The following is an 11,294-nucleotide window of genomic DNA, read 5'->3' as shown; positions in this document are numbered from 1 at the left end:
TTGGGAGGCTGTGGAGAATGCCGTAAGACATGGGCTCCCGCAGCAGCAGCAACGCCGGCTCGGGCGGTCGGGATCGCCAGGGCAGCTGGTTGCCGAGGGACTCTGGGGTCCTGCGCAGCGAGGAGGAGGACGACGAAGACGAGGATGTGGATCTGGCCCAGGTACTGGCATACCTACTGCGCAGGTAACTCACCTCCCCCCCTCCCCTTACCCCTTTTCAGTCATTGCAGCTATAGGGGTGGCTGACCCATCGACTGATCAGTGCGGCTAAGGAACAAGAGAGTCCTCCCTTGGTGAGACTGCGGGTGAGAGGAGCTAGGGGGCAGTTCTTTGCAGAATCGCAGAATGGGACGTGGAGTGGGAATTGGTCATGCCTGTCTGATCCATTAATCTGCACAAAGAGAATTCAGTCCTCTTGGTAACTGGAACCTGGTCGTGGTGGTTGGCGTGGAGTCTACCGGAAAATCCGGTCTCAGCTGATTTCCTGCAGAGCTCTTGTCTGATGGAGCTAGGATTTTACAGTTGGGTGGAGAAAGGAGTGAGAGGACATAGTCCCATATTTCATTGCAGTGTGATATGTTTGATGATATGAAGGGCATAGGTGAATGTTAACGGTACCGTCTCATTAGAAACACAGATTGTGGTAGTACGTTCATGCTCTGAAGTAGGGAGGGGTGGGGCACAGTACAGGTTTAAGTGTGCTGCAGTCCTCTGGAGTGCCGCCTCAGTTGAAGGGTATCATACCAGTATTTAATGAAGTGTGTCACCAGCTCCAGAGGTCCACGGTGGCTGCTTCCCTAAAAGTCAAGTAACGTGTTTTTTTTCCTGTGGAGGGCATGTGATGCCACACTTCCATGCATGCTTTAGACATTACAAAAAATATTTGGGGTCATCATTCCAGCAGGTATTTCACACTGTGGGAGATGTTTCTTGATTTAATAAGTGAACTTCTTCACATATTATCAAAATTATAAGAAGTTGCCCAGTGCAAAGGAAAAGAGGAATGGGCAGGTGTGAAGGGTCGAGGTTGTGTGTTAAAATGTATTGTGGAGGGTTCAGACCCGTTGAGCCAGACTATGTACTTATGTGGGAGATCTGTGATTGAATCTCCTGATATTTTCTTCAGCACTACACATCCTGGTTTGAAGTCCTGATTTAACCCTTCTTCCTCTTCCTTCCAAAATTTGATATAATTTCATAGATAGAAATTGTCCCTGGAACTGTTTTAGTCATGGTAGGGGGGAAAAAGTATCCAGCTGGGGACAACTTTGATGAAGGAATGCAGCCTGGGTGGGGTGCAGCATTGATCTCTGTCCCTTTAGGCCCTGCTTCCAGGTTTAACCAGGAGTCCCTTGCAGCGGCTTTTGAAAGTTAAAGAATACCATGGGACCCCACTGCTCATTGGCCCTGCTGTTACCTCTAACAGTTAGATAAAAGGATGAACCACCTCCTATGGGGCATTCTTCATCACTGCCTCCATGTGTCTGATGTCAACTTATGTACTACAAAGCACTCTGCGGGTCTTTTTTGTTTTTAAACATATTGCCAGCCCTGCCAAGTAGGATTTGGGTGGTCACACTTAGACAAAATGGAACTCTCCGATCGTTTGGTCTTTTGAGGGAGATTAATAGCCTTAGGGTGTTCCTGGACCCCATCACTGTATGTAAAAGTGACGTGGGTGGGTTAATGCAAGCTCTCAGACTTTCTGCCAAGCTTGCATCTTTGTTCCACTCGTAGCTGGTGAACACCTGCCCTGATCCTTGCCTATGTTGGCTCCAGTTGAAATCGCTCAGAGTCCATTATATGAAAACTTCAGAATTAATGGCCAGCTAAAGGGAACAGGAGACAAGCAGTTGGTGTGCCGTTATGTCTAGTGTGAGCGGGGCAAAATGGGCTGATAATCTTTCTTTATGTCTTTCTGTCCCTCTCTCCTTCCCTCCAGAGGACAGTTTCATCTGATGCAGGGCGGGGGAGCAGCCAGTGTCCAGGTGGTCCACGCACTGTCCGACTCGGACGACGACAGTGACAGCGCGTGGGAAGGGCGGCTGGGAGACCAGTACAAACCTGCAGGTACCGGCCAGGACTGCTCGTAAGAGATCTGGGGGGGAGCGGGGTGTTCAGAATGTTAGTAGGCTGCTATCATGGTAAGCTGAGGCTAGCAGGACTCCTAAGCTTCAGCTTGGTTTAGCCCACTCTCCTGGCTCCTAGACCGGGCTGCCGTGTAGAGGGCAGGGAGATGGCTGGGGTGGTGAAGCCTTGTCTTAGTTCTGAGAGTCGGGTGTAGCGGTTGGGGCAGGGCCAACAGAGCAGTTGTGGGGTTCTCTTCTATTCTATCTATGCCTGTCCTGTCTCCTGCAGTGGATTTGGCGCCGGACACCCGTGGCCTGGAGAACAATGAGATCAAAACTCGCATCCAGTTGGCGACGGGCAGGCTGGGCCCCAAGCGAACCAACTGCAGTATCCCCAAGCTGCTTTTCCAGGTGCCCTTTCTGCTGCTTTGGGAGTGGGGGAATGGCATGAGGCCAGGAAGGGATATGAGCTTCTTGTAGTTTTGAGAGGTGGGGTGGGCCAGTCTGGAAGGCCAACCTTTGGGAGGATGAAGGCCTCTGGGGAAAGGGTGGTGGCTCAGTGGAAGAGGCTCCGCTTGGCGTGCAGAAGGTCCCAGCCATTTTGGAATGGCACTCATCGCCCCTCCTCAAAATTCCGGATGTGCCTGCAGGCTCGAAAAGGTGGGCGTCCCCTTTTCTAGGCGGTTTTCCAGCACCTTTTGCCTTGGGATTCAGAATGGATTGTGAGGAGAGATCCCCAGAGACCTGAATGACATGCATCTTTCCCCCTCTCCCCAGAGAGAGCGTGGCCTTTGCCATAACGGCAGTTTCTCCCCCGGCGAGTGCTCACGGGTGGTGTCACAGTGAGTATCTGACCTGGAGGGCCCAGGAACGAAGGGCACACAATTGTGAGGAAAGTCTTCCCTACAACTCCGTCTCTGCTCTACTTCCAGCTTCCTCCCCAACTACTTGACTTTCACAGACTGCTACTCTCAGAAGGCTTTCTGTGGGATCTATTCCCAGGATGGACAGCTGTTTATGTCAGCTTGTCAAGGTAAGTTGGAAAATTACTCCAGAGCTCTCAGAGCTGACGTCCGCTTCCCTGCTTGGCATTATGGGGGAATATCCCAGGACTTGTTTCTCTTGCCGCTGTTTCTGTAGTGTAGTGCTTGGCATTCCAGCTACCAAGTGTCTGGAAATGCCGCCTGCCTGGGCCCCTTTGAACAAGAATACTGTCCCAAACTGCATTGTGGGTATGCCCAGACACAATCCCCAGAAAGGCGCAGGGCCCATAAGTATTCCTTAGACCAGGGGGCCCTGTGGGTGCCTGCTGTTGTCATTCTTGGCACCCGCCAAGCGTTTTAGGAAAGTGGGTGAGGCCAGGTGGGGCTCTTGCCTAGCAAGGCTTCTGAATAGACTATGGAGATTTGATTGGCTGTGCAGATTTTTAGAAGCACTGCTATGGGAGCAGCTGCCACCACAGCACAAGGCTGTGTGATTGAAGATAAGCTGTGGCTGCTGTTTTGTGGCTGGCTCCGCCTCCTGCAGCAGCCATTGTGCAGCTACTCTCACCATGCCACATCAGAATTCCCAAGAGCTTTGGGCTGGGGATCACCAGTAGATTATTGTTTGTAGAGTGTTCACAGTGAAATGCTGTAAAATGTCATAGAGGTGAAGGATTGGGGCACTTGGGAATCCTACCGTAGGCAAAGCCCGCTGTGACTGTTCAGGCAGGTGGGTCTGCCCGCTGAGCCGTCGTGGGCTAAGAGCCCCCTCTGTCCTGCCTCTCGCTGTCCCCCACCAGACCAGACAATCCGCTTGTACAACTGCTCCTATGGAGCCTTCCGGAAATTCAAGAGCATCAAAGCGCGGGACGTGGGCTGGAGTGTGCTCGACGTCGCCTTCACCCCGGATGGGGCCCACTTCCTTTACTCCAGCTGGTCGAACTACAGTGAGTGGGGCTGGCGTGGAGTTGAGGTCCCCTCCCTGGGTAGCCCCTGGCCCCGCAGGGGGAGTGTTCACTCTCTCTTCCTCTTTTCTCCCTCTGCCCTCTTTAGTACACATTGGCAACATCTATGGGGAAAACGAAACCCACACGGCGCTGGATCTGAGGTAACGAGAACCCCACAGAGACCCAGGCAAGAAGAAAAGGGGTCCTCTGTTGGCCTCTCACTTCCTTCTCCTCTTGGCAGGCCCGAAGAGCGCCGCTTTGCCGTCTTTTCCCTCACAGTCTCCTCAGACGGACGGGAAGTCCTGGGAGGGTGAGTTGGCCTCCTGTTCAGCCCCTCCTTCCAACCACCTCTTGAGCTGTAGCATGTGAGCCTTTGCGCTTTGATCAAAGATGCTCCTATCTTTAGTCCAGGGGTCCTCAACATGATGCCTGGGTTTCCATGGCGCCCACCGACACCTTTCCTGGCACCCTCCAAGTGCATTCTGGAAGTGGGTGGGGCCAGGGGAGCTTTTCCTAGCAAGGCTTCTGACTGGCTATTGGAGATGTGATTGGCTGTGCAGATTTTTAGAAGCGTTGTTTTGGTAGCAGCTGCCATCACGGCACAAGGATTTTCACTGTGTTATTGAAGATAAGATGTGGTCGTTGTTTTCTGGCTGGCTCTGCCTCCTGCAGCAGCCATTTTGTGGCTGCATGCACCACGTTGTATAAGAATTGCATGGGTGCCTGCAGGCTCAAAAGGTTTGGGGACCCCTGCCATAGCATATAAGCCTTTGAGCTTTGACCAAGGAGGCTCCTGTCTTTAGTCTAAGCAGGTTGTGTTCTTCTGCACAATTAGAGGATGAAGCTCTCTTTCTTCATACCCAGTCCTTGACCAAGAGGATTCTGGGAACCTTTCTGGTCACAGCATACAGCAGAATGCCTGCTCTGGCTGATCTGGATTAGAGTTAAGCATGCTGCCAGGGGTCCGTTGGCCCATTTGGCCTCCGCTCCCTCATTTGCGTCTCTTCTCCCACTGAGTCCACTTTGGCTTTCGATCCAGGGCCAACGACGGCTGCGTCTATGTCTTCGATATGGAGCAGAAGAAGCGGACGCTCAAGGTATGCTTGTACCTAGGTCCCCTCCCTTGCCTCTCTCGCCACTTTCTCTTCATCTTGGCATCTCCTCACTCCTGGGCCTTGCCTCCTTTTCCAGCCTAAAGCTCCACACCCTTTCCTTGACTGCCCCGCTTCTCATTCTCTCTTCCCCCGTCTCTGTGAGCACAGTGCGCTTCTCCAAGTTTTTGTGTGCGTGCGATTGCTCTGTTTCTCTGCATCGTGAGGAACTGAATTATTCAACCGCACTCGGATGCTGGTGTGCCACTCAACAGCTCCCTTCTCCCCAAGCTTTTCTCCCCTGCTCTAATCAAACTCATTACATTTTTCGTTGTACTTCTGAGTCCCGACTCCCTTCTTTGCAACACTACTCCCACCTTCAGGCTGGGATATAAGGACTCAGGGGTCTCCATTCTGCTCATATCTGACGGAGGGGGCTTTGACTCCGGAAAACTTATACCCCAGGAATCTTGTTGGTCTTTAAGGTGCTACCGGACTCAAATCTTTCCCTTCTGGCAGAAGCCAACTGGAAAAATGAAAGGCCCAAGCCATGAACTGTGCACAGAGGCTGTAAGATTATCTGCCCAGTGGGTGGGGACATTGGGAGCCCCCAAAAGCCTTCATGACTCTGTCTATCAATCTAGTACATTTTTATCCACCCCCCCAAGGAATTAGCGTACATGATTTTCCTTCCTCTACTTTACCCTCATGACAGTCCTGCGAGGGAGGTGGGATGAATGATTGACCCAGGTTCACCCAGGGAGCTTCAGAGAGGGGTGTTGGGGATTCTAACCTGGGTTCTGGTCCACCGCTCTAAGCACAGATGATTGGAGACAAAAGCACGGATTACAACAATTACTCTAGGCACTACACCCTACTGGGTCTGTTTCTTGTTCCTCATAACCAGCCAGCGTGGTGTAGTGGTTAAGAGCCGTGGTTTGGAGTGGTGGACAGATTTGGAGAACCAGGTTTGATTCCCCACTCCTCCACATGAGCAGAGGTCTCTAATCTGGTGAACCGGGTTGGTTTCCCCACTCCTCCACATGAAGCCTGCTGGGTGACCTTGGGCTAGTCACAGCTCTCTCAGAGCTCTCTCCGCCCCACCTACCTCACAGGGTGTCTGCTGTGGGGAGGGGAAGGTGATTGTAAGCTGGTTTGATTCTTAAGTGGTAGAGAAAGTCAGCATATAAAAACTAACTCCTCATCTTCCGCCTCTTCTTTCTCCTCCATCCTGAGCCTACAGCTTAGGAATTCTGTACATGAATGTCTGGCCCAGCATGGGCCGTCTGCTTGGTTAAACCTGCTTTCTGTCCTCCTGCTAAGCTTCCCTCTTCTCACAGATTGAGTCCCACGAAGACGACGTGAATGCCGTGGCCTTTGCTGACACCAGTTCCCACATTTTGTTTTCCGGGGGCGACGATGCCATCTGCAAAGTATGGGACCGGCGCACCATGAGGGAAGGTGACCCCAGGCCGGTGGGGGTCCTGGCCGGTCACCGGGACGGCATCACCTTCATAGACAGCAAAGTAAGCCTGCTGCTTGTTTGATGGAGTGATCTCCCCTGCAAAAGACTAAGAGGCAGCCCCACAGCGTGCCTTAAGGCACGGGAGTGCTGCCCAACAAATTCGGGACACCAGAGGGGTTGCTGGGAGTTCTGCTCTCTCAGTGGCTCTTCAGGGCCCATCAACAGAGGCATAACTTCCAAATTGCAAGATGTCATAGTTCCACTGTGCACTGCATTGGGCAGGCCGCCTCACTTCAAAAAAGATGTGGACAGAATGGAGCAGGTTCAGAGGAGAGCGATGAGGATGATCAGGGGCCTGGAGACCAAGCCCTACGGGGAAAGGCTGAGGGAGTTGGGAATGTTTGGATAAGAGGAGGTTGAGTGGGGACATGATTGTTCTCTTGAAGTATTTGAAGGGCTGTCACTTAGAGGAGGGCAGGGAGCTGTTCCTGTTGGCAGCAGAGGACAGGACTCGCAATAATGGGTTTAAATTGCAGGCAGAAATTAGGAAACATTTTGGATTTGGATATTAGGAAACATTTTTTTACAGTAAAAGTTTGATAGTGGAATCAGCTACCTTGGGAGATGGTGAGCTCCCCCTCACTGGCAGTCTTTAAGCAGAGGCTGGACAAGCACTTGTCAGGGATGCTCTAGGCTGATTCTGCATTGAGCAGGGGGTTGGACTAGGTGGCCTGCATGGCCCCTTCCAGCTCTATGATTCTAGGAAGGAATATGGGTGAGGTCGTCACATAGAGGGAAAGCAGAATGAAGATTCTTTTAAACTGGAGAGAGTCACGCACTTTAACAGACAGTAAATTGTCTTTGTGCTTTAGCTGTGAGACTGTGGAGGTGTTGACCGGATAGGAGCGTCTCTTAAGCAGTTGTTCAGCCTCTTCTCCTCCCCCCCCCCTCCCCAGGGAGATGCCCGATACCTCATCTCCAACTCCAAGGACCAGACAATTAAGCTATGGGACATGCGGAAGTTCTCGGGCCGCGAGGGGCTGGAAGCATCCCGCCATGCCGTCACCCAGCAGAACTGGGATTATCGCTGGCAGCAGGTGCCCAAGAAAGGTAGGTGCCCTGGAGAGGTACCTGGGGAGGAAGGGACGGAGAGCAACACAAGGAGGGGGGTTCTGATTGGTCTTCTCTCCCCCCCTTCCACCTCCCCAGCACAGCGCAAATCGAAGCTCCCAGGCGATAGCTCGCTCATGACGTACCGAGGCCACGGAGTGCTACACACCTTGATCCGCTGCCGTTTCTCCCCCGCCCACAGCACTGGGCAGCAATACATCTATAGTGGCTGCTCGACGGGCAAGGTGGTGGGTGAGTGATGGGGCTGGGAGGGGCCGTGGCTCCATGGCAGAGCGCCTGCTTGGCATGCAGAAGGTCCCAGATTCAATCCCCAGCATTGCCACTTAAAAGGAACAGCTAGCAAGTGATGAGAAAAACTACTGCTAGAGACCCCGGAGAGCCACCTCCCGCCTTAAGTAGACACTACTGACCTTGATGAACCCAAGGGTCTGGTTCAGTATAAGGCAGCTTCATGTGTTCAGGGCTGTGGCAGAACCTCGCCTGATCAACTGGTCATGTGGGTGATTCCCAGCATTCTGTGCAAGCACACAGAATCTTGCTCTGGCCAGAGTGTGGCTGTGGGTTTGGATTTACCAGCTCAGGGAGCCGAAAACGATAGGTAACCATTTGACACATGCCAGCGTCGGTTGTGGATGGAAAAATGTGGGCTTGGAGCTGGGAGGTGGTGGGTAAAGAGGGAGCAGCTCAAAACAGAGGCACCGGGGTCCGTTGGTGACACTTCTCTGTCCTGCTCTCTTCCCCCTTCCCGCCCTCCCCAGTATACGACCTCATTAGTGGCCATATTGTGAAGAGGCTGACTGATCACCGAGCCTGCGTCCGTGATGTAAGCTGGCACCCCTACGAGGAGAAGATTGTCAGCAGTTCGGCAAGTGTCGATGGAAGGGGACGGGAGAGACCAAAGGAGCAGGGGTGGTGGGATTCCCCTCCCCTTCTAGGGATCAGGACCAGGAGGGGTGCCATTGCCCACCTGGGGGAGGGGCCGTGGCGCAGTGGTAGAGCCTCTGCTTGGCATGCAGAAGGTCCCAGGTTTAATCCCTGGCATCTCCAGTTAAAGGGACCAGACAAGTAGGTGATGTGAAAGACCTCTGCCTGAGACCCTGGAGAGCCATGGAGTGGGGCCGTGGCTCAGTGGTAGAGCACCTGCTTGGTCCCTGGTTCAATCCCCGGCATCTTCAGTTAAAGGGACTAGGCAAGTCGGTGATGGGAAAGCCCCCTGCCTGAGACCCTGGAGAGCCGCTGCTAGTCTGAGTAGACAATGCTAACTTCGATGGACAGAGGGGGCGCTGGTTCAGTAGACGGCAGCTTCATGTGTTCATGGTGTGTGCAGCCAACGGGGCCTGGGTAGGCAGGTGGAGCAGCTGTCCCTCGAGCCTTATGGGACACGGGCTGATCTAGCACAGGGGTCCGCAGCCTGTTTGAAGCTGGAGGCACCTTGGGAATTCTGACACACTGGGGGGTGGGTTCAGCCACAAAATGGCTGCTGCAGGAGGCGGAGCCAGCTGCTAAATGGTTCGCCACTACTGGCCTAGAGCATCCCTGACACGGTGCCTACGGGCAACATGTTAGGGACCCCTGATCGAGGGGATGGGAGCCTCAGCATCCGGCCAAGTCTTTGCCTTTCCCCTCTCTTGGGGTGTGCCAGCTGCTTTGCTTTAGCAGCCTGAGAGATAAAGAGCCCTGCAGAAGCGTTTGACCCGCTGTGTTCCTTTCTCCCTTCTGCAGTGGGACGGCTACCTCCGGCTGTGGGAATATCGCCAAACGGAATACGACGAAGACGCTTTCCGGAGCCCCCAGCAGCTCCCCACCACCAGAGAACTGCGCCCCAGATCTTCCTTGAGAGCCTCCAATCAGTAGCCTTTCCTGCTACTCCGCTGGACCCTATTCTTCAGTTTTGGACTTACTGGGGAGTTTTTTTTTTGGGGGGGGGGCAAAACTGACCATAGAACATTGGCGGGGCAGGGGGCTGACCTCAAGTGCGTCCCTATTCATAGAGCACTTGCTGAGGGCTGGCCATAGGGCCAGCAACCACCAGATGACGGAACCGGGAGGGGGAGGTCAGAGCAGGGGAAATTTAGCTAAGAAGTGGGTTGAGCAAAATTGAAAGATCAGGTTCGGGGTTGGGGGGTGAGTGTGAAAATTACAGTCCCCCCCCCCCTGTTCCCAATCTGCTGTGTTTTTGTTAACGGGATAGGGTGGGAAATCATGAACAGGCACGATGCAAACTGCCCCACTAGCCATGGGCTTCAGCTTGCTTTGTGTGTGTGTGGGGCGGGGACAGAGGGGAGGCCTCCCTTGCCTTGGATAAAGCCAGACTGTGATCAGCTGGCCAGTCCAGCAGGGAGCATGGATCCTTCTATTCCCTCACAGGTGCCATGCCAAAAGTTCAGGAATAGGGACCGTAAGGAGTTAGGGAAGTTTTCCCACTGGGGTGGAGCAATGCAGCAGGGTAGGCGCTTTCCGGAGAGCTCCCTTCTGTATTGGGTGTCCGGCCACGAGCTGAAATGCAACCGCGGGAGTAGGGGAGGGTGGGGAAGGGGGCGCCCATCCCCCCCTTGGGATTCTCATTGTCTCACATACCCAGGAGAAATTACTCATGTGGGAGTAATTGGGTGAGATTCATCCCCAAGGGGAGTTGGGGGCAGCTCCTTTGGTGCATTTCCTGTGACGGGGATCCCGGTCCACAGATGCTTGATCTTTTGGGGAACGTCTCTGCCATGGTGGGGATGGCTGGTGAGTGTGTGTGTGTGTGTGTAGTGTGTGCAAGCTTGTGTGTAAGCTTGTATACAGTGGGGTAGTAGGAGAGGAAAAGGCCACCGTTTCTGGGTTGCAGCGAGGGGCTGGCTGGCCTGCCGAGCGACGTTCCTCCCCTGAGCTGGGCCCACCTCTCTTCTTTTGCACCCCCCCCCGTTACTGTTCTGTCACTCACCTGTCTGTCCTTGTCTCACCTCTGCCTTCAGCTCTCCCCACCCCCACTGCCCTTTTAATTGCCTGCTGGGATCCCTCCCCAAGGACAATTTCTAGTCTCTCACCCTTCCCTTCTCACGTCCTACTTGGGGACGCAGGCATGGCGAGTCTCTTTCAAGTGGGGTGGGGTTTTTTCCTCCGTTGAGCCCCCTTCCTAATAAGAAGAAGGTATAATTGTATGTACTAGTTTGGGGGTACATTGGGAAGTTACCCCTAATGTCACTTGCTGGAATTGTTAAAGCTATTACCCTACCCCACTGTGGATATAATGGGGGGGTGGGTCTTCTGCTTTTTTTTAAGCATATAGAGATTGTTTTTTAAAACTCGGAAAAGACAGATAAGGCCTTGATTAAGCTTTTGCATCTGAACTGGGGGTTGTTATGCCGCACAAAGTCAGAGCAATCTGTATGAGAGATGGGGGGGGTGCCCCTCTTTGTGGGGAGGGCCATTTTCCTCCTGAGTGGCTTCCTGTGCAAACTACTGTCTGTGTCAATAAAAGTGGTTGAAGTTTCTCTTTCAGCTTTGCCTCCCCCTCCTCCGTTTTGTCGAGTTTGCTACGCCCTCCCTCTCATTTCTCCTGCTCCCAATCAGCTGTTCGTGCCAAACTCAATATGATCCCAACAGCTGTCGTCAAGCGTCAGTTC

At 53.4% G+C, this 11,294-nt stretch overlaps 1 protein-coding gene across 1 annotated transcript; it reads left to right on the top strand.

Moving 5' to 3' along the window:
* Positions 1 to 9,540, top strand: DCAF11 (DDB1 and CUL4 associated factor 11). Its single transcript, XM_056863287.1, has 14 exons — positions 1 to 184; positions 1,943 to 2,070; positions 2,359 to 2,480; positions 2,847 to 2,911; positions 3,002 to 3,102; positions 3,853 to 3,999; positions 4,106 to 4,160; positions 4,241 to 4,309; positions 5,039 to 5,096; positions 6,431 to 6,616; positions 7,512 to 7,665; positions 7,765 to 7,917; positions 8,445 to 8,551; positions 9,409 to 9,540. Exons 1-14 carry the CDS (start codon positions 30 to 32, stop codon positions 9,538 to 9,540), a joined length of 1,632 nt encoding a protein of 543 aa, XP_056719265.1. The 5' UTR covers positions 1 to 29.
* Positions 9,541 to 11,294: the final 1,754 nt, after the last annotated feature.

This window comes from Euleptes europaea, chromosome 18, assembly GCF_029931775.1.
Source record: "Euleptes europaea isolate rEulEur1 chromosome 18, rEulEur1.hap1, whole genome shotgun sequence".
NCBI lineage: Eukaryota > Metazoa > Chordata > Lepidosauria > Squamata > Sphaerodactylidae > Euleptes > Euleptes europaea.
The sequence above is the reverse complement of the archived record's forward strand: the minus strand, read 5'-3'. Positions and strand labels throughout refer to the sequence as shown.

Coding starts and splice junctions, on each gene's coding strand:
- DCAF11 (XM_056863287.1), top strand. CDS start 30: ATGGGCTCCCGCAGCAGCAGCAACGCCGGCTCGGGCGGTCGGGATCGC. Junction 185..1,942: donor CTGGCATACCTACTGCGCAG/GTAACTCACCTC, acceptor CCTTCCCTCCAG/AGGACAGTTTCATCTGATGC. Junction 2,912..3,001: donor TGCTCACGGGTGGTGTCACA/GTGAGTATCTGA, acceptor CTCTACTTCCAG/CTTCCTCCCCAACTACTTGA.